Source organism: Oncorhynchus masou, chromosome 25, assembly GCF_036934945.1.
Source record: "Oncorhynchus masou masou isolate Uvic2021 chromosome 25, UVic_Omas_1.1, whole genome shotgun sequence".
NCBI classification, from domain to species: domain Eukaryota; kingdom Metazoa; phylum Chordata; class Actinopteri; order Salmoniformes; family Salmonidae; genus Oncorhynchus; species Oncorhynchus masou.
The window spans coordinates 34010922-34036153 of NC_088236.1; the positions used below are offsets into that span (position 1 = coordinate 34010922).

The 25232-nt window shown below is 43.2% G+C and overlaps 1 protein-coding gene across 1 annotated transcript in view; it reads left to right on the top strand.

The window, feature by feature from the left end:
* The window catches only part of si:dkeyp-14d3.1 (transmembrane protein 132C), a 122540-nt gene extending 97669 nt beyond the window's left edge, over positions 1 to 24871 (top strand). The window contains exons 4-7 of the mRNA XM_064937422.1: positions 1043 to 1251; positions 13947 to 14220; positions 20384 to 20575; positions 23003 to 24871. Coding sequence (XP_064793494.1) covers positions 1043 to 1251; positions 13947 to 14220; positions 20384 to 20575; positions 23003 to 24184 — 1857 coding nt within the window. The 3' untranslated portion in view covers positions 24185 to 24871. The remainder of the gene's footprint in view (positions 1 to 1042; positions 1252 to 13946; positions 14221 to 20383; positions 20576 to 23002) is intronic.
* The last annotated feature ends 361 nt before the right edge of the window (positions 24872 to 25232 follow it).

Consider the following 25232-nt stretch of genomic DNA (forward strand, 5'->3'; position numbering starts at 1 on the left):
GTGTTTTTGTGTTTGATGCACTCCTGCAGCTGCCGGCCACACCTATGAATGACCTTTGTGGTTGTGTTTGGTTGTGTGTGTGTTTTGTATTTGTGGTGCTAAACTGGCTTCATCATAAGGCTATGAGAAATAGAGGCAGGGTGTGGATCAAGGAGTAGTTGCTAGTGAAGGGGCGAGTCAGCCAGCTGAAGCGATGACGAGCCCTGCCTCTTTCAATGTCATGCAATCAGCCCAGTGATTTCCTCTGAAAGGCCATTTGCAAAACAGATGGTTTTGAGTTTTCATGTTATCAGTGGAAACCTGCCTTCCTTTCTCTTGCTGCCATCTGTTGGTTCTACATTCTGTTGGTACTACGTAGCCATGGGTAGATCCGTTGGTAATCTAAGGGCCTGTATTGCAACCCTCCCTACACACATTTAAGATGTTCCCCAGCCCTCCTCCTTTCTCCTTTTGTAGTTGGGAATAAAGAGTATGGATGAACAGTGAAGCTTTCATGTAATTTTTCAAAGGACAAACGCTAGATAAAATGTATCAGAGGGACACACAACACTGTAGTGCATCTCATATTGGTCCATTTTAGGGTGAAAATGATAGACAACCTATAGTACAGTACAGTGCATTGCAGTTTGAAAAGTGTGTGTGTACTTGTTCTCCTACCTTATCAAAACAAGAACTAAAAAAGTCAGGACTTTTTCCATGTCCTAAATTTGTTCAAATGCTATTTTAAGCTTAAGGGTTAGGTTTCGAGGTTAAGGTTAGGGTAATACTTAAGGTTAGGGTTTTGGGGGTTAAGAATAGGGTTAAAGTTAGGTTAAGGGTTAGGGAAAATAGGATTTTTAATGTTGAAACCTTTTTACTCCCCAAAAAGTCCAGAAATGTCCTGAAAATAAAGCATCATGATAAAGCGTGTGTCCACGTGTATGCTTGTGTCCAGCCTTGTCCATTGAGTTGGATTTGTCTGGTTCTGATGGTGCTGCTTGGTTGGGGATCTCTTTAGGTGACACTTACACATGCTTCTCTCCCCTCTCCTATTCCTGTCCAGGTGTCAGACAGGTGTGACTATGTGTTTGTGAATGGGAAGGAGATGAAGGGCAAGGTGAGGATGATGGTGAACTTCACCTACAGCTACCTGAGTGCCCAGCTGGAGATGAACGTGTGGATCCCACGGCTGCCCCTCCAGATCGAGGTGTCTGACACAGAGCTCAGCCAGATCAAGGGATGGAGGGTGCCCATCATGACCAGCAGCCAAAGGTATGTGTCCCTCGTCCCCCTCCATAGAATCACATAGACAGACTCTTCACCCATGCAGTCCACGCCAGGTAAGTGGACAGAAAATGGAGATGATCGAAAGAGCATGCACAAAGCTCTTATTTTCAACATATGATATTGTTCTGCCCTTTGTATGAACCTTTGTGTGAAGGTCACACATCACCCCCCGGGCCCGAGATCTCGTCTCCTCTAACACCTTATCCACCAACACCTTCTTCTGCTGGCCTCACACTCCAATGGTGGGAGCAGAACTCAGGTCTACCTACAGGAATTAGTAATGGACATATTCACTATTGTATCCGGAAAGTGCCCCTTCCCTCGCCTGCCAGCCTGGAAATAAAGGCCTCTGGCTCATTAAACTTTTTCACTGACTGACAACGAGGCATATACAGTGAGCTCCAAAAGTATTGGGACAGTGACACATTTTGTGTTGTTTTGGGTCTGTACTCCAGCACTTTGGATTTGAAAGGATATAATGACTATGAGCTTAAAGTGCAGACTGACAGTATTCATTTGAGGGTATGGATGGTAAATCCAAATAAATGAATGGTAAATATTGAATTGTGTCATTTTGCAGTCACTTTTACTGTGAATAAGAATATAATTTGCTTCTAAACATGTCTACATTAATTTGGATGCTACCATGATTACGGGTAGACTTGAATGAATCGTGAATAATGATGAGTGAGAAAGTTAGACGCACAAATATCTTACCCCCGAAAAAAGTTAACCTCCCCTGTTATTGTAAAGTTGAGAGGTTGGCATGTCTTGGGGGTATGATATTTGTGCGTCTATAACTTTCTCACTCATCATTATTCATGATTCATTCACGTCTATCCGTAATCATGGTACCATCCAAATTATTGTAGAAGTGTTTAGAAACATATTCTATTATTATTTACAATAAAGGTGACTCCAAAATGACACAATACATTATTTACCGTTCATTTCTATTCGGCACAAAGTAATCTGAAACACAACCAAAACAAACAGCAAATGCATCCAACACTGCATCACAAGTTTGATGTAATCATTGAGTGCTAGGAATATGGGGCAAAATAATACACTTTTGACTACTTTAATAGACATAAACTCAGCAAAAAAATAAACGTCCCTTTTTCCAGGACCCTGTCTTTCAAAGATAATTTGTACAATGAACCATAAACAATTAATGAACATGCACCAGTCGTTAATACACGAACAGCTTACAGACGGTACAAACCCACCATTGCTGGACCAGACTGGCAAAAAGTTCTCTTCACTGACGAGTCGGGGTTTTGTCTCAACAGGGTTGATGGTTGGATTTGCGTTTATCGTCGAAGGAATGAGCATTACACCGAGGCCTGTACTCTGGAGCAGGATTGATTTGGAGGTGAAGGGTCCGTCATGGTCTGAGGCGGTGTGTCACAGCATCATCGGACTGAGCTTGTTGTCATTGCAGGCAATCTCAATGCTGTGCGTTACAGGGAAGACATCCTCCTGCATGACAATGCCACCAGCCATACTGCTCATTCTGTGCATGATTTTCTGCAAGACAGGAATGTCAGTGTTCTGCCATGGCCAGCGAAGAGCCCAGATCTCAATCCCATTGAGCACGTCTGGGACTTGTTGGATCGAAGGTTGAGGGCTAGGGCCATTCCCCCCAGAAATGTCAGAGAACTTGCAGGTGCCTTGGTGGAAGAGTGGGGTAACATGTCACAGCAAGAACTGGCAAATCTGGTGCAGTCCATGAGGAGGAGATGCACAGCTGATGGCCACACCGGATACTGTTACTTTTGATTTTGACCCCCCCTTTGTTCAGGGACACATTATTCCATTTCTGTTAGTCACATGTCTGTGGAACTTGTTCAGGTTATGTCTCAGTTGTTGAATCTTGTTATGTTCATACAAATATTTACACGTTAAGTTTAATGAAAATAAACGCAGTTGACAGTGAGAGGACGCTTCTTTTTTTGCTGAGTTTATAAGTGAATTTGTCCCAATATCTTTGATCACCTAACATGGGGGGACTATGCACAAATAGTGCTGTAACTTCTAAATGTTTCACCCGATATAGATAAAAATACCCTCACATTAAAGCTGACAGTCTGCACTTGAACCTCGTAGCCATTGTATCATTGCAAATCCAAAGTGCTTGAGTACAGAGCCAAAACAACATGTGTCACTGTCCCAATACTTTTGGAGCTCACTGTAGTTTGGATTTGTGGGGGCTTGTTGTGTTATGTGCGATGTTGTTTTCCAAATATGTGTTGGGACAGCCCATTTCTGTTGTTGTTGATGAGAGTGTGTCCATTCTGGCTTGGCTGCCGACAGACCTCTGGGAGACAGACCGTCTTTGTTTATCAGGGAATAACAGGCGTGACCTTGCAAAGTAGCAGTGTGACTGGTGACAAGAGCGGGCACCAGCACCCGTCCACAGAGCAGGGGGCCACTCAGAGCCACAATACCAAGAGAAGGGACCTGCCTCCGTCTGATAGGCTGCCAAGTGTTCCACACAGACACGGGGGAGAGAGAGAAAGAAAGAGAGAGGAGAGACAAAGAGAGAGAAAGAGAGAGGGAAGGGGAATGACAGTCAGGGCCGGCTCTAGCTTCTGGTTGGGGTCCTGCCACGTAGTGGCAAAACATTTTAGTGGCCTCTTTTCTTGACGGTGGAGAGGAAAGTTTTAGTTTTACATTTAATTTAGCCGAATAGCCTGCCAGTAGCCTACCAAAGTTTTCACAGTGTTCATTAAAATGTAATGTAATGAACATGGCGCATCTCTAGTACAAACTTTTCAATAGTTAGGCTATCCATATTACCAGAGCTTCATCTTATTCTTTCTATATCAATGGCGGATTCGCGGCCGAATGGAACATGCCAAAACTTTGGAGATAACAATAGATGGCAAAGTCAAAGTTTTTTCCTATCCATCTGTGGCAAAGTTTTCCCTAAATACCTGTGACAAATCCATCTCCAGAACCGGCCATAGCTTAGCCAGCTGGCTAATCTTTGGAATACGGTGTAACAGATTGCTAGCTCGATAATGCTAGCTAGCTGCACTGACAGCCCTACTTGTTGTTATTTCTCTGCTACATGTGGAAATCACCACAACGTTCCCACTCCCAATTCCTGAATATGTATTAGAAGCCTGCATCATTCTTGGAAGGTGGAACCTAAACAAGACTTAACGCTATAGGACAGGCATTACATCGAAATAGGAGTGGAATTGCCCTCTGTTGGGGGCCTTTAAAGCTAAATTCCTACAATTCTACAAATTATGCCATGTTAATATGATATCTGAGTGAGACTGACTAACAAAATCAATGGCAGCCCCCTGGAAGTCAAGACCCCTATGCATGCATCATGCGTGCCTGGTCAGTATTCGGCCATGATTACTAGAAGTTTAAATAGCTGGCTAAACTAACTACCAATCAAAAAATGTACATGGCTAATTGTCAACTAATTGAGTGACTGACATAACAAGAGAAAAACTGCTGATGTACAACCAAATATTGAAATTGCAGCTGGTGTATTTTACTATTCTAACTCTCAATAGTAAGTTGAGACCCGGGGGCCCTAAGTAACCGCATATGTCGCTTATGCCTGGAGCCGGCCCTGGAGACAGTGTCCAGGCCTTGGGAGTGGGGTGCTTGCCAGAACGGTAGGTTCAGTGTTTCATTTGCAAGGTTTGCTCCCTCCCCACCCCCACCCAGCCCCCTCCAAGATAACCGTTTACAAGCAGGCTCATTAATTGATTCCCCTCGCTCAGGGACACAAGTGTGCTCTCTGTGAGTGATGTGCAACATGTCTTGATGCTTTTCTTATCATGGCTATGTTTCCTTTGTTACAGGTTGCATTTGGGAAGTGCTTCTTATGTTCTATTTTTAGAACATCTGCATGTTTCTAATAATATACAGTGGCAAGAAAAAGTATGTGAACCCTTTGGAATTACATGGATTTCTGCATACATTTGATCTGATCTTCATCTAAGTCACAACAATAGACAAACTTAAACTAATAACACACAAATTATTGTATTTTTCTTGTCTATATTAAATACATGATTAAAATATTCACAGTGTAGGTTGGAAAAGGTATGTGAACCCCTAGGCTAATGACTTCTCCAAACGCTAATTGGAGTCAGGAGTCAACTAACCTGGAGTTGAATCAATAAGACGAAACAGAGTTTGCTTTTCACAAGAAGCATTGCCTGATGTGTACTATGCCTTGAACAAAAGAGATCTCAGAAGACCAAAGATTAAGAATGGTTGCCTTGGATAAAGCTGGTAAGGGTTACAAAATTATCTCTAAAAGTCAGTCCACGGTAAGACAAATTGTCTATAAGTGCAGAAATTTCAGCACTTTTGCTACTCTCCCTAGGAGTGGCTGTCCACTAAAGATGACTGCAAGAGCACAGTGCAGAATGCTCAATGAGGTTAAGAAGAATCCTAGAGTGTCAGCTAAATCTCCGGAAGATGCTAACATCTCTGTTGACGGGTCTACAATACGTAAAACACTAAACAAGAATGGTGTTCATTGGAGGACACAATGGAAGAAACCACTGCTGTCCAAAAAAAACAATGCTGCACCTGCATCTGAAGTCGCAAAAGAGCACCTGGATGTTCCACAGAGCTACTGGCAAGATATTCTGAGGACAGATGAAACTAAAGTTGTGTTGTTTGGAAGGAACACACAACACTATGTGTGGAGAAAAAAAGGCACAGCACACCAACATCAAAACCTCATCCCAACTGTAAAGTGTGGTGGAGGGAGCATCATGGTTTGGGGCTGTTTTGCTGCCACATACATTATCTTCCCACTGTAAGCGCTTGTGTGGAAAAAAAAGTGCTGATCTTGCCAAAACAATGACACTAACTGGCCTCCTTTGACATTACATTGTGCACCCGCACTTGAATGCTGTTCAGAAATGTAGACCATAAAAACTATAGATTTTCTTGGAAGAGAAAATGCAGCTGCAGTTCTGTCCATTTCTCCTCAAATTACCTTCATTAGGTCTTTGTAATAGAAAAACAACTTGCAGCAATATGCCAAAACAATTACCTAACAGAGTCCACGGGGCAGTGGAAAATGAGCATGATACAGACATTTCTTCCGAAGCTCAATCTGGGAATGAGAGTGAATAAAGGAGAGAGAGAAATTTCTTTCAGATGTAGGTTGTTCCCCGAGTTGGATTTACCTATTAGATTAAAGGTCCAATGCAGCCGTTTTTTATCTCAAAATCAAATCATTCTGGGAAACAAGTAAGTACGTTATTAGCTAGGTTTCCACCCAATTGGCGACCGATTTTCATGCGAATATTCCAAAATTTGTATAAAAACAATATGCAAATTTTTCCACCAGAGATCTTTTTCCATCAAATTAACTTGTGGATAATAGGCTGTGCATGATGACATAGTGCACGTAAAAATAACTTTTGCGGTTAAATTCCAATGTGCAAATTAATTCTACTGATGGTTTTGTCACAAAAATGTTTGCGTTATATAGCGTAAGTGCCCACTCTCGTATTGACACATGTGCTCTAGCTATCAGCTTGCATATACAGTGAGGGTATAGCCTACATGATAAGATTATTATGGACAAAAGAGCAAGATTATTTTTGCTTGTCAAACAGCAGCCAAGCATCGATCACACTTGTTATAAAACCGATAGCTTTAGCTTTTAAAGAGTTAACTAACGAAAGAAAGTTTCATTTCATTCAGGCTGATTTGACACTAGCTAGCTAAGTTAACATTACCTGACACTCTTGTCACTGCTCTCTCTTTCTTGTTCGCTGCTGTGGCTGGCAATATTTCAATAAACTATTCTGAGAAAAAAATAAAATCAAGACAGATAAATGGCGCTATCTTGCTTGCACTTGATACAGTTCCAAACTAACTAACTAGCGAACTTGCTAGACTAGTAACGTTAGTTAACCATGTTCCTATCATCAACATACTCGAGGATATTGGATAGCTAATTGCCGTTACAATTGTGGCAGCAATATTATAGATATAAATTATGGTAGTAGAGTTTTTAGGTTATAGCTAGCTTATGTATATTTAATTAATTAATTAATTTAACCTTTATTTACCAAATGGTAAAAGGCCTCCTGTGGGGACAGGGGTTGGGATAAAACATATATATTTAGGACACCACAACCCTGCATAAAGAGAGACCTTAAACAACAACATAGCATAGCAGAAACACATGACAACACAGTATGGTAGCAACACAACATGACAACAACATGGTAGCAACACAACATGGCAGCAGAACAAATGGTAGCAGCACAAAACATGGTACAAATATTATTGGGCATAGTCAACATCACAAAGGGCAAGAAGGTAGAGACAACAATGCATCACGCGAAGCAGCCACAACTGTCAGTAAGAGTGTCCATGATTGAGTCTTGGAATGAAGAGATGGAGATAAAACTGTCCAAGTTTGAGTGTTTTTTTGGAGCTCGTTCCAGTCACTAGCTGCAGCGAACTGAAAAGACGAGCGACCCAGGTATGTGTGTGCTTTGAGGACCTTTGTGAATGGCAGAACGGGTGGCAGAACACCCCTCATAGCCTGGTTCCTCTCTAGGTTTCTTCCTAGGTTTTGGCCTTTCTAGGGTCGTTTTTCCTTGCCAACGTGCTTCAACACCTGCATTGCTTGCTGTTTGGGGTTTTAGGCTGGGTTTCTGTACAGCACTTTGAGATATCAGCTGATGTACGGAGGGCTATATAAATACATTTGATTTGATTTGTATGTGGAGGATGAGGGCTGCAGTAGCTATCTCAGATAGGGGGGAGTGAGGCCTAAAAGGGTTTTATAAATAAGCATCAACCAGTGGGTCTTGCGATGGGTATACAGTGATGAGTGACTACCTCGAGCTCAAAATCCTCAGAGGTAGTAATCACACCGGTGGGGAGAGGGGCATTCTTCTTACCAAACCACATCACCTCTGTTTTCGTGATGTTCAGAACAAGGTTAAGGACGGAGAAAGCTTGTTGCACACTAAGAAAGCTTTGTTGTAGAGCGTTTAACACAACATCCGGGAGGGTCCTAGGATCGAGCTTTGGGGTACTCCCTTGGTGACAGGAAGTGGCTGAGACAGCAGATGTTCTGACTTTATACACTGCACTCATTGAGAGGTAGTTAGCCAACCAGGCCAAAGACCCCTCAGAGACACCAAGCCGGCCCACAAGAATGGGATGGTCTACTGTATCAAAAGCTTTGGCCAAGTCAATAAAAAGAACAGCACAACATTGCTTAGAATCAAGGACAATTGTGACATCATTTAGGACCTTTAAGGTTACAGTGACACATCCATAACCTGAGCAGAAAAACAGATTTTATACCAGGGAGAATACTATAGACATCAATAAAGTCAGTGAGTTGATTATTGACAAGTTTTTCCGACACTTTCTATAAACAGGGCAAAATAGAAATTGGCCTATAACAGTCAGGATCAGCTTGATATCCCCCTTTTAAATAAAGGACGCACCATGGTGGCCCTCCAAGCAATGGGAACCTTCCCAGAGAGGAGAAAGGTTAAAGAGGTCAGAGCTTGGTGATGATAGGAGACTGCAACCTTAAAGAAGAAAGGGTCCAAACCATCTGACCCAGATGTTTTTTGGGGTCAAGTTTAAGGAGCTTCTTTAGCACCTCAGTGACTGCCTGCAGGGAGAAACTTTGTAGCGGGGCAGGGGAAAAAGAGGGAGGAGCATCGGGGCTAGTCGCATTAGAATGGGGTGGGAGATGAGGAAATGATGGACGGGCAAGAAGGCATGGCTGAGTCAAATAGGAATCCCGACTTAATGAAGTGGTGATTTAAAAAACTCAGCCATGTGCTTCTTTTCAGTAACAACCACATCATCAACTTTAAGGGACATGGGCAGCTGTGAGGAGGAGGGTTTATTCTCTAGGTTTTTAACCGTTTTCCATAACTTCTTGGGGTTTGACCCATAGAGAGAGAAATGCTCCTTAAAGTAACTAACTTTGTCTTTCCAGATAGCCTGAGTGCACTTATTTCTCATTTGCCTGAACGAGAGCCAGTCAGCCTAAGTGTGTGTGCCGAGCGTTTCGCCAAATTAAATTCTTGAGGTGAAGTAACTCTGCCAGATCACGGTCAAACCAAGGGCTGAACCTGTTTTTAATTGTAATTTTCTTTATGGGGGAGTTTTTCCATTGAAAATATAAATAAAAGGTCCAAGTGTCTTTGACTAGTTGGCTAGCTAACGTTAGTCAAACAAACAAGCTAACATACCTTTCTTGCAGTTTCTCACACAGGAGCATTCTGAGGTGATTGACGTGAATTGTGTTTTGCACTGCAGAGCTTATGCATTACCCACTGGTCACTCGGGCACTGGTTCCTGGTGTACCGTTTCTCGCGCAGGTGCATTCTGAAGTGATTCAAGTGAATTGTGTTTCGTGCCGCAGAGCGTCTGTATCGAACACTGGTCACTTTCTTGAGATTATCTATTTACCAAGAAAGGTAAATGTGCTTTACAGAACTTTATTGAAACTATGTTTCTTTTGGTGTGGTGGGAATGATTCTGTCGTGGTGTAGCGCCACACTTAAATGAACACAGAGGAAACACTGGTACAGAGAGATCCTTGATGAAAACCTGCTACAGAGTGCTCATGACCTCGGACTGGGACAAAGGTTCACCTTCAAATAGGACAGCAACCCTAAGCACACAGCCAAGACAATGTAGGAATGGCTTCGGGACAAGTCTCCAAATGTTCTTGAGGGTCCAAGCCAGAGCCCGGACTTGAACCCGATTGAAAATCTCTGGAGAGACCTGAAAATAGTTGTGCAGCGAAGCTCCCCATCCAACCTGACAGAGCTTGAGAGGATCTGCAGAGAAGATTGTGAGAAACTCCCCAAATACAGATGTGCCAAGCTTGTTGCATCATACCCAAGAAGACTCGAGGCTGTAATCGCTGCCAAAGGTGCTTCAATAAAGTACTGAGTAAAGGGTCTGAATACTTATATAAATGTGATATTTCTGTTTTTTTCATACATTTGCCAATATACCGCCATTTCTCCCATAATGAATTTTACCAACACAGAAATATCCCACCTTGTCTCGTGTATTTTATTTGTTCGATGTTTCAAAAGTTTAAAAAATGTGCTGTTTCCATCAGGCCTGCCGTGACATTTTTTTATCCGACATGTACTTTACTGGCATAAAAAGGTTGAATAGAGACCTGGTTATAGTGATTGTTTTCAATTAAAATGGTCAAAAATAAACAAAATAGCTTTTCAGCAATGGGCAATTTATCAAGCAAGATTTTTGCTTGGACTGTCTGGGAGTGGTCTGAGTGGGGAGGGGAAAACTGAATATTTGCTGTTATTGGCAGAGAAGGTTGGACTCTTTTTATGGGTCTATTAGATTAATTTACTGCATGGTGATGTCCCCGTGGAATGCCAAAACTCCATCCCACAAAAATAGGGTGAAATGTATGGCAGTCTTCTCAACCAACTCTTACACTAAAAGGGCATTATCATAAATTTCACAATTTCACAGTATCATTACAACCACATAGTGTGGAAATGTATATAAAACACAGGAAATCACGTTTTTGACTGCACTGGGCCTTTAATCTTAGAATAGATTGGAGATCTCTGCACCGTGCCTTCCTGCAGATTAGATTTATGTCAGGAGTAAAATACTAGCAATAGGGATTGGGAGCCATCAACTGATAATGCACACATAATGCACACAGGACCTCTGTTCATTCTGTCCCAAACACATTTGCTCTCTCTGCCCCAATCACATGCACTCACTATGCTATTTCACATTCTCTCACTCTGCCCCAATCACATGCTCTCACTCGGTTTCCAATCACATGCTCTCACTCTTTCCCAATCACATTCTCTCACTCTGCCCCAATCACATCGTCTCCCTCTACCCATACTTGGAATAATCCCCCTGGACTGTGCCTGTCCACTATCCATACCCTGGCCTATAGGAGCTGGGAGCCCTGCTGTAAAGGACATGTCAAGGGAAGACCCTCACTACAGTATTTGTAAACTAGATCAGCTAAACCCCAACCCAATCTCCAAATAAAACGCCAACCCGTGGCGTAACTGCAGCAACAGAATTACGCCATGTGGTGCTGTATATTAGTTGTCATAGAATTATGCCATGGCTTGATGTTCTAATTACGCCTTAGTGGCATATCTTAGCTGTCAGCCAAACTCAGCAAAAGTTAAACAAAAACGTACATTTAGGCATGAATTTCGAATGGTTAAGTTTAGGGTTAAGGTTAGTGATGGGGTTAAACTTAAGTTTAGGCATTAATTCTGAGTGGTTAAGGGTTAAGGTTTTGGGAAAGGCTTTAAACCAAAAAACTCAAATGAGTGCCTAGCACGTGACCCTCGGAACCAGTCAGCGGCTTAAACACCCATCCACTCTCTCCATCCACAACACCCTAGCAAAACCTACTCGATGGCAAACCTACAAGATGGTAATAGGCACTCATGTTGCCCCTAGTGGATGGTATAGCTTCCACATTTTGCCAGGTCCAAATGTAATCTGGTATCTGCTGAATCGGCACCTCAAGGCATATTCCATATTACAGTTAAGTTAAGTTGGAAATGTCCCACCGCAGTGTAATAAACGCAGACAGGCATTTGCAATTCTTTATTCACTTTAGTTGTTGTATTATGTTTCACTGAAGACTAATTAATTGCTGTGAGTACTTGTCAAAATAACCCTCGTTCTGAAATCCTTCTTATCTTGTCAGTGGAAATGCTGAGCCTTAAGGCTGATCTCTAACCAGCTTAGCTCACGTCTTCACTCTTCATTGCCAGACCCCATTCTGCGCATTCTACATCGAGGGATACTTATTAACGGTGTCGGACAGGAAAAAATACAGAGAGGATAATCACAAGAATTACATTTCAAAAGATTAACTTTCACTCTTTTCTCTCCCATTATGATATCAAACCTTGTAGGTGTGTGTGTTTATTGCCAGACGTGAGGTGATGAGGCAGCAGGATAGGCGAGGTCCTCACTGCAAAAAATGAAATCAAAGAAAGCCTTAATATCTTATGTAATCTAAACAAAAAACTTACGTAAGTGATAATTCACTTACATTTTTTTAAAGACAATTTAAGGTAAAAATATATTTAAAAAATGGCTTTTTAACCATTTACATGTAGACCTGATTGTGTTTTTTGGATCATTGTCTTGCTGCATGACCCAGCTGAGCTTCATCTTCAGGTCACAGATGGATGGCCTGACATTCTTTTTGGATGACATGGGTCCCATCATGCCTGGCGAAAACCAAACACTGCATTCCACAGTAAGAACCTGTGGTGGTGGTTGTGTGATGGTTTGGGGATGCTTTGCTTTCTCAGGAACTGGACAACTTGTCTAAATAGAAGGAACCATGAATTCAGCTCTGTACAATCAAGGCTACGTGAATATGGCTAAAAAGCAACACATTTTGAGTTTTGGAATGGCCATGTGACAGTTCATGCTTGAAAACCCACAAATGTTGCTGAGTTAAAGCAGTTCTGCATGGAAGAGTGGGCCAATATTCCTGCACAGCGATGTGAGAGACTGATCAACGACTACTGGAAGCATTTGTTTGGAGTTATTGCAGCTAAAGGTGCATAACCAGTTATTGAGTGTAAGGGGGCAATTACTTTTTCACACAGGGGCATTAGGTATTGTATAACTTTGATTATGAAATAAATGAAATAAGTATTGTTCTGTTATTTGTTCACTCAGGTTCCCTTTATCTAATATTACGTTTTGGTTGAAGCGCTGATAATGTTTAATATAAAAAAATATGCAAAAGTAGAGAAAATTTGAAAGGGGAAAAATACTTTTTCACAGCACTGTATATGGAAACGGCACATTCCTATGATCTGGGGTTAGAAAGATAAGGTCCTACAAAATGCTCACAGGGTAGGATTAAAAGTAAGAAAAACTGTGATTTTGAAAAACCTGCAACTAGTTTCTAGCCAGAGTGAGAATAATGTTTTATTCTTTTTATTGTTTTGTTCCCTACATCACCGCGAATCTCGGTGTTTGAAAATCACTGTTTTAACTTTTGAAGATCGGGTAGAACTTTGCAACTTTTTATTTGTTTTACACATAGAAATATGCTGTTTTCACAAATGTCGACACTGGTATTGTGCTGGAGATCAAGAAAATTAGGTTGAAAATTGTTGGAGTTTCCATTTAAGATTAAAATAAGAAAAATGATTTGCTTATTTTGGTAAGATTTTTAAAAAAATGATCACTCAATATAAGATATTTAGGCTTGCTCAGATGGAACTTTTTGCAGTGCTGTGATTAGCACACTGTTGACAAAGCACTGGTGTTTATCAGAGGCACGCCTGTCCTGTCCCACTGCTTGACACCAGTGCTGCTGTGGCAGAATTACTTCTACAAAGCAAACACTGATATTTATCTTACTAAAAGTGTGGTGTGTATGTATGACATAGTTATTTGTTTAAAAGCAACTTTACAAAAGCAACAGTGTAACCTTGTAAGCCTTGTTTTCATACTGCAATAAATATTCTCATTGAGACACACTTCCTTCTTTGAGAAGATGATTGGTTGCCTATAGCGTCCTGAACAGAATTTGCTATCAGTGGGTGGGTGTTAGAGATGTTCCTGGTAGACTTGTCCAGTGTTGGGGTTAGTTTCTCATGTTAAATGACTGGCTTTGTTTGTAATGGCAGGTCTGCACTGGACAGTGATGATGAGGATGATGAAGACCGGAGAGGAAGGAGCTGCACGTTACAGTACCAGAATGCCATGGTTCGAGTGTTGACACACTTTGTGGCCGAAGCTGCCGACCCCCGTGGTCAGCTGACCTTCATGCTGGGCAGTGATTGGCAGATGGACATCACTGGGCTGGTGTGGGACTTCCTGAAGGTGGAGGACCCCCAGATAGCTCAGCTACAGGACGGGTGCATACTCGTGGGACTGGACATGGGGATGACCACCATCCAGGTACGCTGTATGTGTCTGCATGCGTGTACAGTGCAGTATGTGTGTTATAATAAGGTGTTTCAGTACAAAGGATGAGAAAAAATAAACAGAACAAGTGTGAATAGAGAGAGGAGAGTAAGGGGAGGTGAAAGGAGTTGGAAAATAGAACAGTAAAACATTGCTGTCTGTTTTAATATTGGGGCTGAAAATACCTTAAAACAGTCATCTTAAGTCAGTCATAACAATGGGATTTGCAAATGTCGAGTGGAGGAGATAAAATCTATATTTGTGCATTCAGTCAGCCAGACAGGTGGTTATCAATGGTCCCATGTCTCCAGGTCTGGGCTGTGGTTACAGTAAATGGGGCCTCACCCTGGTGCAGATTGTAAGCATGCCATCTCTAGCAGGGTCCTTTCATTTGTCAGTCTAAACAGGCTAACTGGATAAATAGCAGTCAGTTAATGATATCTGTGTGAAACCGATCAGCATCTTGACAGTGTGGACTCATCCATCTGTCTTGCAGGCAGATATACCCTCACCTCCACACTCATCACTACCCGTCCTCTGGCTCCTGCCACCCGTTAGGCTGGGCACAGAGGAAAATACTCCCCAGCCCAAAAGCACGAGATGAGACAGGCCAAACTACCGGTCTGTCACACCTCTTCCCTCACAAACGCTAAAATCAAATTATTAGTCACACGCGCTGAATACAACAGCGAAATGCTTAAATACAAGCCGCTAAACAACAATGAGGTTCTAAAAAATAATAATATACACTACCGTTCAAAAGTTTGGGGTCACTTAGAAATGTCCTTGTTTTTGAAAGAAAAGGACATTTTTTTGTCCGTTAAAATAGCATTGAATTGAGTGTAGACATTGTTAATGTTGTAAATGACTATTGTAGATGGAAACGGCTGATTTTTAATGGAATATCTACATAGGCGTAGACGCCCATTATCAGAAAGCATGACTCCTGTGTCCCAATTGCACGTTGTGTTAGCTAATCCAAGTTGATAATTTTAAAAGACTAATTGATCGATAGAAAACCCTTTTGCAATTATGTTAGCACAGTTGAAAACTGTGGTGCTGATTAAAGAAGTAATAAAACTGGCCTTCTTTAGACAAGAGCATCAGCATTTGTGGGTTCGATTACAGGCTCAAAATGGCCAGAAACAAATAACTTTCTCCTGAAACTCGTCAGTCTATTCTTGTTCTGAGACATGAAGGTTATTCCAAGCGAGAAATTGCCAAGAAACTGAAGATCTCGTACAACGCTGTGTACTACTCCTGTCACAGAACAGCTCAAACAGACTCTAACCAGAATAGAAAGGGGGGGTGGGAGGCCCCAGTGCACAACTGAGCAAGAGGATAGGTACATTAGAGTGTTTAGTTTGAGAAACAGGCGCCTCACAAGTCCTCAACTGGCAGCTTCATTAAATGGTACCCGCAAAAAAACAGTCACAAAGTCAACAGTGAAGAGGCGACTCTGGGATGCTGGCCTTCTAGCCAGAATTCCTCTGTCCAGTGTCTGTGTTCATTTGCCCATCTTAATCTGTTGTTTTTATTGGCCAGACTGATATATGGCGTTTTCTTTGCAACTCTGCCTAGAAGGCCAGCATCCCAGAGTCACCTCTTCAGTCATTTAATACATTAACAATGTCTACACTGTATTTATGAACAATTTGATGTTATTTTAATGGACAAAAAAATCCTTGCTTTTGTCCATTTTAATGGACAAAAACAAGGACATTTCTTAGTGACCCCAAACTTTTGAACGGTAGTGTGGATATATACAGTGGGGCAAAAAAGTATTTAGTCAGCCACCAATTGTGCAAGTTCTCCCACTTAAAAAGATGAGAGAAGCCTGTAATTTTCATCATAGGTACACTTCAACTATGACAGACAAAATGAGAAAAAGAAATCCAGAAAATCACATTTTTAATTTATTTATTTGCAAATTATGGTGGAAAATAAGTATTTGGTCAATAACAAAAGTTTATCTCAATACTTTGCTATATACCCTTTGTTGGCAATGACAGAGGTCAAACGTTTTCTGTAAAACCTGTAAGGTTTTCACACACTGTTGCTGGTATTTTGGCCCATTCCTCCATGCAGATCTCCTCTAGAGAAGTGATGTTTTGGGGCTGTTGCTGGGCAACAAGGACTTTCAACTCCCTCCAAAGATTTTCTATGGGGTTGAGATCTGGAGACTGGCTAGGCCACTCCAGGACCTTGAAATGCTTCTTACGAAGCCACTCCTTCGTTGCCCGGGCGGTGTGTTTGGGATCATTGTCATGCTGAAAGACCCAGCCACGTTTCATCTTCAATGCCCTTGCTGATGGAAGGAGGTTTTCACTCAAAATCTCACAATACATGGCCCCGTTCATTCTTTCCTTTACACGGATCAGTCGTCCTGGTCCCTTTGCAGAAAACAGCCCCAAAGCATAATGTTTCCACCCCCATGCTTCACAGTAGGTATGGTGTTCTTTGGATGCAACTCAGCATTCTTTGTCCTCCAAACACGACGAGTTGAGTTTTTACCAAAAAGTTCTATTTTGGTTTCATCTGACCATATGACATTCTTCCAATCTTCTTTTGGATCATCCAAATGCTCTCTAGCAAACTTCAGACGGGCCTGGACATGTACTGGCTTAAGCAGGGGGACACATCTGGCACTGCAGGATTTGAGTCCCTGGCGGCGTAGTGTGTTACTGATGGTAGGCTTTGTTACTTTGGTCCCAGCTCTCTGCAGGTCATTCACTCGGTCCCCCCGTGTGGTTCTATGATTTTTGCTCACCGTTCTAGCGATCATTTTGACCCCACGGGGTGAGATCTTGCGTGGAGCCCCAGATCGAGGGAGATTATCAGTGGTCTTGTATGTCTTCCATTTCCTATAATTACTCCCACAGTTGATTTCTTCAAACCAAGCTGCTTACCTATTGCAGATTCAGTCTTACCAGCCTGGTGCAGGTCTACAATTTAGTTTCCGGTGTCCTTTAACAGTTCTTTGGTCTTGGCCATAGTGGAGTCTGGAGTGTGACTGTTTGACAGGTGTCTTTTATACTGATAACAAGTTCAAACAGGTGCCATTAATACAGGTAACAAGTGGAGAACATAGGAGCCTCTTAAAGAAGAAGTTAAAGGTCTGTGAGAGCCAGAAATCTTGCTTGTTTGTAGGTGACCAAATGTTTATTTTCCACCATAATTTGCAAATAAATTCATATAAAATCCTACAATGTGATCTTCTGTTTTTTTTCCCCTCATTTTGTCTGTCATAGTTGAAGTGTACCTATGATGGAAATTACAGGCTTCTACAGGCTTTTTAAGTGGGAGAACATGCACAATTGGTAGCTAACTAAATACTTTTTTTGCCCCACTGTATATATATATATATATATATATATATATATATATATATATATGTGTGTGTGTGTGTGTGTCACTGTCCAGGATGGCAGGAAACTTTGCCCCAGTGATGTACTGGGCCGTACACACTAGCCTCTGTAGTGCCTTGCCGTCGGAGGCCGAGCAGTTGCCATACCAGGCAGTGACACAACCAGTCAGGATGCTCTCGATGGTGCACCTGTAGAACCTTTTGAGGATCTGAGGACCCATGCCACATTTTTTCAGTCTCCTGAGGGGGAATAGGTTTTGTCGTGCCCTCGTCACAACTGTCATGGTCGACTTGGACCATGCTATTTTGTTGGTGATGTGGACACCAGGGAACTTGAAACTCTCAACCTGCTCCACTAAAGCCCAGTCGATGAGAATGGGGGCATGCTCGGTCCTCTTTTTCCTGTAGTCCACAATCATCTCCTTTGTCTTGATCACGTTGAAGGAGAGGTTGTTGTCCTGGCACCACATGGACAGGTCTCTGACCTTCTCCCTATAGGCTGTCTCGTCATTGTCGGTGATCAGGCCTACCACGTTTGTGTCATTGGCAATCTTAATGATGCTATTGGAGTCTTGTCTGGCTATGCAGTCATGAGTGAATAGGGAGTACAGGATGGGACTGAGCACCTACCCCTGAGGGGCCCCTGTGTTGAGGATCAGCGTGGCAAATGTGTTGTTACGTTACCGACCTTTACCACTTGGCGGCGGTCCGTCAGGAAGTCCAGGATCCAGTTGCAGAGGGAGGTGTTGTCCCAGACTTTTTGATGAACTTTGAGGGCACTATGGTGTTGAACGCTGAGCTGTAGTCAATGAATAGCATTCTCAGATAGGTGTTCTTTTTGTCCAGGTGGGAAAGGGCAGTGTGGAGTGCAATAGAGATTGCATCATCTGTGGATCTGTTAGGGCAGTATGCAAACTGGAGGGGGTCTAGGGTTTCTAGGATAATGGTGTTGATGTGAGCCAAGATCAGCATTTCAAAGCACTTCATGGCTACAGACGTGAGTGCTACGGGTCAGTAGTCATTTAGGCAGGTTACCTTAGTGTTCTTGGGCACAGGGACTGCTTCAAACATGTTGGTATTACAGACTCGGACAGGGAGAGGTTGAAAATGTCAGTGAAGACACTTGCCAGTTGGTCAGCGCAAGCTCCCAGTACACGTCCTGGTAATCCGTCTGGCCCTGCAGCCTTGTGAATGTTGACCTGTTTAACGGTCTTACTCACATCGGCTACGGAGAGCGTGATCACACAGTCTTCCAGAACAGCTGGTGCTCTCATGCATGTTTCAGTGCTATTAGCCTTGAAGCGAGCATAGAAGTAGTTTAGCTCGTCTGGTAGGCTCGTGTCACTGGGCAGCTCTCAGGTGTGCTTTCCTTTGTAGTCTGTAATTGTTTGCAAGCCCTGTCACATCCGACCAGCGTCAGAGCTGGAGTAGTACTATTCAATCTTAGTCCTGTATTGACGCTCTGCCTGTTTGATTGTTCGTCTGAGGGTATAGCAGGATTTCTTATAAGCTTCTGGGTTAGAGTCCAGCTCCTTGAAAGCGGCAGCTCTAGCCTTTAGCTCAGTGCGGATGTTGCATGTAATCCATGGCTTCTGGTTGGGGTATGTACGTATGGTCACTGTGGGGACGACGTCATCTATGCACTTATTAATGAAGCCAAAGATTGATGTGGTGTAGTCCTCAATCCCATCGGAGGATTCCCGGAACATATCCCAGTCTGTGCTAGCAAAACAGTCATGTAATTTAGCATCTGCTTCATCTTACCACTTTTTTTATTGATCAAGTCACTGATGCTTCCTGCTTAAATTCTTTCTTGTAAGCAGGAATCAGGAGGATGGAATTATGGTCAGATTTGCCAAACGGAGGGTGAGGTAGAGCTTTGTATGCCTCTCTGTGTGTGTAAAGGTGGTCCAGAGTTTTTTTTTCCCTCTGGTTGCACATTTAACATGCTGATATAAATTTGGTAAGACCGATTCAAGTTTCCCTGCATTAAAGTCCCCGACCACAAAGAGAGCCGCCTTTGGATGAGCGTTTTCCTGTTTGCATATGGTGGAATACAGTTCATTGAGTGTGGTCATAGTGCCAGCCTCAGTCGGTGGTGGTATGCAGACAGCTACGAAAAATACAGATGAAAACTATCTAGGTAGATAGTGTGGTCTACAGTTTATCATGAGATACTCTACCTCAGGCGAGTAAAACCTCGAGACGTCTTTAGATATTCTGCACCAGCTGTTATTTACAAAAATACAAAGTCTGCCGCCCCTTGTCTTACCAGACGCCGCTGTTCTATCCTGCAATACAGCTATAGAGTGGTCTCAATGATTGGGCACGCATGGAAAGATCACTTTGATTTTCAAAATGAGATTAATGAAATTAGGTTTGCACTAATTGGATTACTAGGAAAGGTCCATTAACAGCAGAAATGTGTCCTTGATCGGTCCTTGCCTACTCCAGTGTGTATTGCTGGTGGTTTTCTCTCCAAATCATCATTTGATTAATGTTTCCTGGATAAACACCTGACAATGAATAGTGGAAGGGCTTGTTCAGGTCACTCCATTTACCATCAAATAACTCAATCTATGTACTCATCAAATTAAATGGAAGCCAGCATAATGTTGGAAGGCATCAAGGTCAGAGCTGAGAATCACTGCAGGATTTACAGAGCATCCTAGAATAATGTAATAATTGTTTATTTCAAAGAGTAATGCTTTTCATGTCCCGTCCATAATCTGGATTAATCCCAAGGGCTTCTCTCTCTCTCTCTCCTCCATCTCCCTTGTGTTGGCCCAGGTCCTGTCCCCCCTGTCTGACTCCATCCTGGCAGAGAAGACGGTGACAGTAGTGAATAACAAAGTAACCATCACAGAGCTGGGGGTGCAGCTGGTCACCGGCCTGGCTCTGAACCTGCAGCTCAGCCCAGGGAGCAACAGGGCAATCCTCGCCACGGCAACCACACAGGAAGTGCTGCAGAGCCCAAAACAGGTCTGTTCAACATACTGCAGATCTTTGAAAATGATCAGTTAGCAGCCCCGTTGATTAAAATGAGGATTTAAGAAACAGTTTATAGTAGTTTATTTAATGTAAGCCTTGTCTGTTTGGATCCCCTTTCACACAATTGCAGTCCTTTAATGTGAACATTCAGTAAGTACTGTGAACATGTGTGTGTGTGTGTGTGTGTGTGTGTGTGTGTGTGTGTGTGTGTGTGTGTGTGTGTGTGTGTGTGTGTGTGTGTGTGTGTGTGTGTGTGTGTGTGTTGGGTGTGTGAATGTGTGAATGCCTGCGCTTGTTTGTTTGTTCCACTGCATTCCTAACCCTCTTAACACCAACTCTTGAAAAGCAGAGTGTGACAGAATGTGTTTCCTTGGGCATCTAATAGAAAGGGAAGCTTAATCTCAGAGCGTGTAAAAGCAACACTGCAAGTTTCTGTAAGAAAACACAATTTACAGGCCAAACTCTAGCTGTCCTATGGTCTTTCGCCTTCGTTTCTCCCTTGCTCTCCTTCTCTCATGAACGCTTTGATCCCTTTCTCTTTCTAGTGAAGGATAGAATGGAGGACAGGCTAGTTTTATCAGTCCTATCTCTGTAGGGATAATGTCAGTGTGGGGATAAGCGTGCAGGAATTCCCCTAGAGGATCTGTAATTAGAGAGCAATTGCAGCCCACTGATGGATCTCCTTCCCTGCTCCTGGTGATTTGTCCTGTGTCCATATTAAAAAGCAACATCACAGCAAGAAAGGGACTTCAGATGCTTGTCTGTGGCAAATCCCCATTTGCTGTCTTTAATGTGACTGTCTGATACTGTATTTTCCTTATCTTTTAATCCCTTCAGCTGTCTGAGCACCACAGGAGGAGGTGGATGGTAATTGGTGGAGGATGGCTCGTGGTAATGGCTGGGGCGGAATCAGTGGAATGGTATCAAATAAGCATCAAACACATGGTTTCCATGTGTTTGATGCTATTCCATTCGCTCCATTCCAGCCATTATCATGAGCCGTCTTCCCCTCAGCAGCCCCACTGCTGAGCACAGCAGCTGAGTTAACAAAACAGTGGCACTTTAGTGAGCTATCCTCTACTTTATGATTCCCACTACATGACCAAAAGTATGTGGACACCTGCTCGACGAATATCTCATTCCAAAATCATGGGCATTAATATGGAGTTAGCCCCCCCTTTTCTGCTATAACAGCCTCCACTCTTCTGGGAAGGCTTAAGGCCTTGCTCGCAGTTGGGGTTCCAATTCATACCAAAGGTGTTTGATGGAATTAAGGTCAGGGCTCTATGCAGGCCAGTCAAGTTCTTCCACACGGATCTCGACAAACCATTTCTGTATGGACCTCGCTTTGTACAGGAAAGGGCCTTGCCCAAACTGTTGCCAGAAAGTTGGAAGCACAGAATTGTCTAGAATGTCATTGTATGCTGTAGCGTTAAAATTTCCCTTCACTGGAACTACGTGGCCTAGCCCTAACCATGAAAAGCAGCCCCAGACCATTATTTCTTCTTCACCAAACTTTACCGTGTGCACTATGCATTGGGGCAGGTAGCGTTCTCCTGGCATCTGCCAAACCCAGACTGCCAAATGGTGAAGCGTGATTCTTCACTCCAGAGAACGCGTTTCCACTGCTCCAGATTCAAATGAAGGCAGCTTTGCACCACTCAAGCCGATGCTTGGCATTGCGCATGGTGATCTTAGGCTTGTGTGCGGCTGCTCGGCCATGTAAACCCATTTCATGAAGCTCCCGAGAAACAGTTATTGTGCTGACGTTGCTTCCAGAGGCAGTTTCAAACTCGGTAGTGATTGTTGCAACTGAGGACAGATGATTTTTACGGGCTTCAGTACTCAGCGGTCCACCTGTAAGCTACAGGTTTGGCTAAAATATCTGAATCCACTCATTTGAAGGGGTGTCCACATACTTTTGTACATGGCTTTTATGACCCACAGTGCTGTTGCCCCCTACATTTCTAAAAATGCAAAAAAGAGTATAAAAGTACTGTTGTTGTAATTTTACATTCTGATCCTTTGAACCTTGTACGTTTGAAGTCTTGTTTGTTTTCTTGTTCCTGTGATATAAATGTTTCCCTCATGGAAATAGTTTTATTTCTTTAATTTTGGCAGTTACCAATTACTATGTACAGTGATGTATACGATAAGCTTGCCTAATGAAATAACAGCACAGGAACATTTCTGAAATAGGCTTTGTCTTATTTCTACATTCTTAGATCTAATAAATAAATAGCTTTTAAATAGGTATTTTTCAACCCTTCATTATTCTCTACTAATGGTGAGGTTGCTCCTCTACGAAATGTGGTAATGTGACCCTGCTTGAGGTCACTGTCAGTGTTACATGAGATTGTTTTTCTTTATTTGTTATTTTCTTTGCTCTTGTTTGTGTGTGTGTGTGTGTTTGTCCAGGAGGCCCTGATTAGCGCGTGGCTACACTTCAGTGATGGCTCCATGGCTCCTCTGGACCTGTACAACTCAGACTACTTTGTCCTGACGGCCACGTCTCTGGATGAGGAGGTGGTGACGGTGCAGCAGGACCCCTCCTGGAAGTGGCCTGTGATCGTAACTGAGGCTGAGGGCCAGGGCCTGCTGGTCAGGGTGGAGATGACCGTCTGTGAGCTCTGCCAGAAGTTCAAGCGACGCAGCGTTTTGGCTGCAGGGAACTGCAACGTCAAGGTGAAGTTTGGCCAGAGCGACAGTGGCACCTCCAGAAACAGTGACTACGGGCCAGAGGGCGAGGAGCTGGAGAACAGGGCCAGCGACCGCAGGCAGCAGTCCCCCTCCCAGGACAGGACTGGATTAGAAGCCCACTACTATGGCAGCTCCATCTCTGACATGGAGGACGGTGTCATGAGGAAGGTCACCACCACCACTAAGAGTACCATCATCAGGAGGCCCAATGGAGACAAGCTGTCAGACGATGGGAACCAGGTCCAGAACATGCCAGACTTCCCTGCCCAGGTGGACCTCCCTCGCAGCCACAACATGGAGGATGATCTGATCCAGACAGCCCGGGGACTCACTGACCTGGAGATCGGCATGTATGCCCTGCTGGGGGTCTTCTGCCTGGCCATCCTGGTCTTCCTCATCAACTGCATCTCCTACACCCTCAAGTACCGCCACAAGGAGCTGTCCATCGAGGGCCAGGAGAGCATGAACCACGCCCACGACTGGGTGTGGCTGGGGAACGAGGCAGAGCTGCTGGAGAGCCACATGAGCCTGTCCCCACAGCAGGACGAGCTCACCTCCATGGTGGACTGCAGTGCCGGGCTGGAAGAGGGCAGCCAGCTGCTCAACGGTGCCTCTTCCCAGAAGAACGTGCAGGGCCAGGTGCACCGGGCAGCAGACAGGGTGAGCTGCACAGCCAAGGACAGCAAAGGAGACTCGCCTACCACAAAGAGGAAGCGTGTGAAGTTCACCACGTTCACCACCATCCCGCCAGACAATGGCTGCCCCACTGTCAGCACACTGAGCATGAGCCACAGCCAGGACATTAAGTGGGTGTGCCAAGATGTAGAGCAGGGGGACTCCAAGGAGCTTCGGAACTACATGGAGAGGTTAAATGACAGTGCTTTAAAAGAGGTGGCATAATCTGTGTGCTCAGTGCACTTATAACTCACCCTTATGCCTTTCACAGTGAGCTGGGCCTGGACAGCACCTAATGCTGAACCTAGAAGAGGTTGAAATCTGGAAGCAACATTTTTGTGAATCACATGGGACTGCCAAAGGGGAAATTAATTCAAGAGGACAAAAATAGTAATGATACCACACAGGACTAATGGCAAATCGTTAACTTGAAAAGAAACATATCATTTTTTAATAATTTGTTTATCTCTGAATATCTTCCTACCGTTTAATCATTATTTCGTGATGGTTCTTTTGTAGGTAGACTCAAGCCATGTTCCCAGACTAGCTCTGCATTACTGACAAAAAACAAAATGTTACGCAGATGATGACATGTAGATTTAAGAATGTAAATGAACAAATATTCAAGATGTATATAAAGTACTCATTGAAAGGTTTTGGAAGTTTTGTAGCATTTTGAATATTGATTTCCTATTCCACATCCTGTCTTTTTTTTAGTTTTTTTGACAAATGTCTGGGCCCAAAGGATAGACCAGAGCCTACAGAACGTCCTGCATGTGGTTTGAAATAAAGGCACACATTTTAGGTTCATCTTTACCAGAATGCACAGAGAAACGGCTATGTATATACTGAACAGTCCTCCTACAAGGCATTGTATTGTTGCTCTGTATATTGTATTTTCATAACTGTCATTTAAAGAACATACAACAGTGTAGAGGTGCGTGTCCACTTCAATCCACCAACCACATGGGAATACATTACACATGCCAACATGAATTCCTTTTTGCTACCCACTATCTTCAATGACTGAATGGAGATGAGTGCTTTTCCAGGTTATGTCTTCATATAAGCCACACAGCACAAACCTGGTTGTACTCTAATGTGGTGTAGGAGTTGTAATGGAATCATTTCACAAATGCTACATTTCCATGGTGAAGACAAATGAAGCCACTGGAAGTCATCTGCTGTTCTTCTATTTTCAGAATTTAGCCAAACACACTTCAATTAGAGTGAACTCAACAGTATATTTGACCAATTCATTAAACATGGTAGC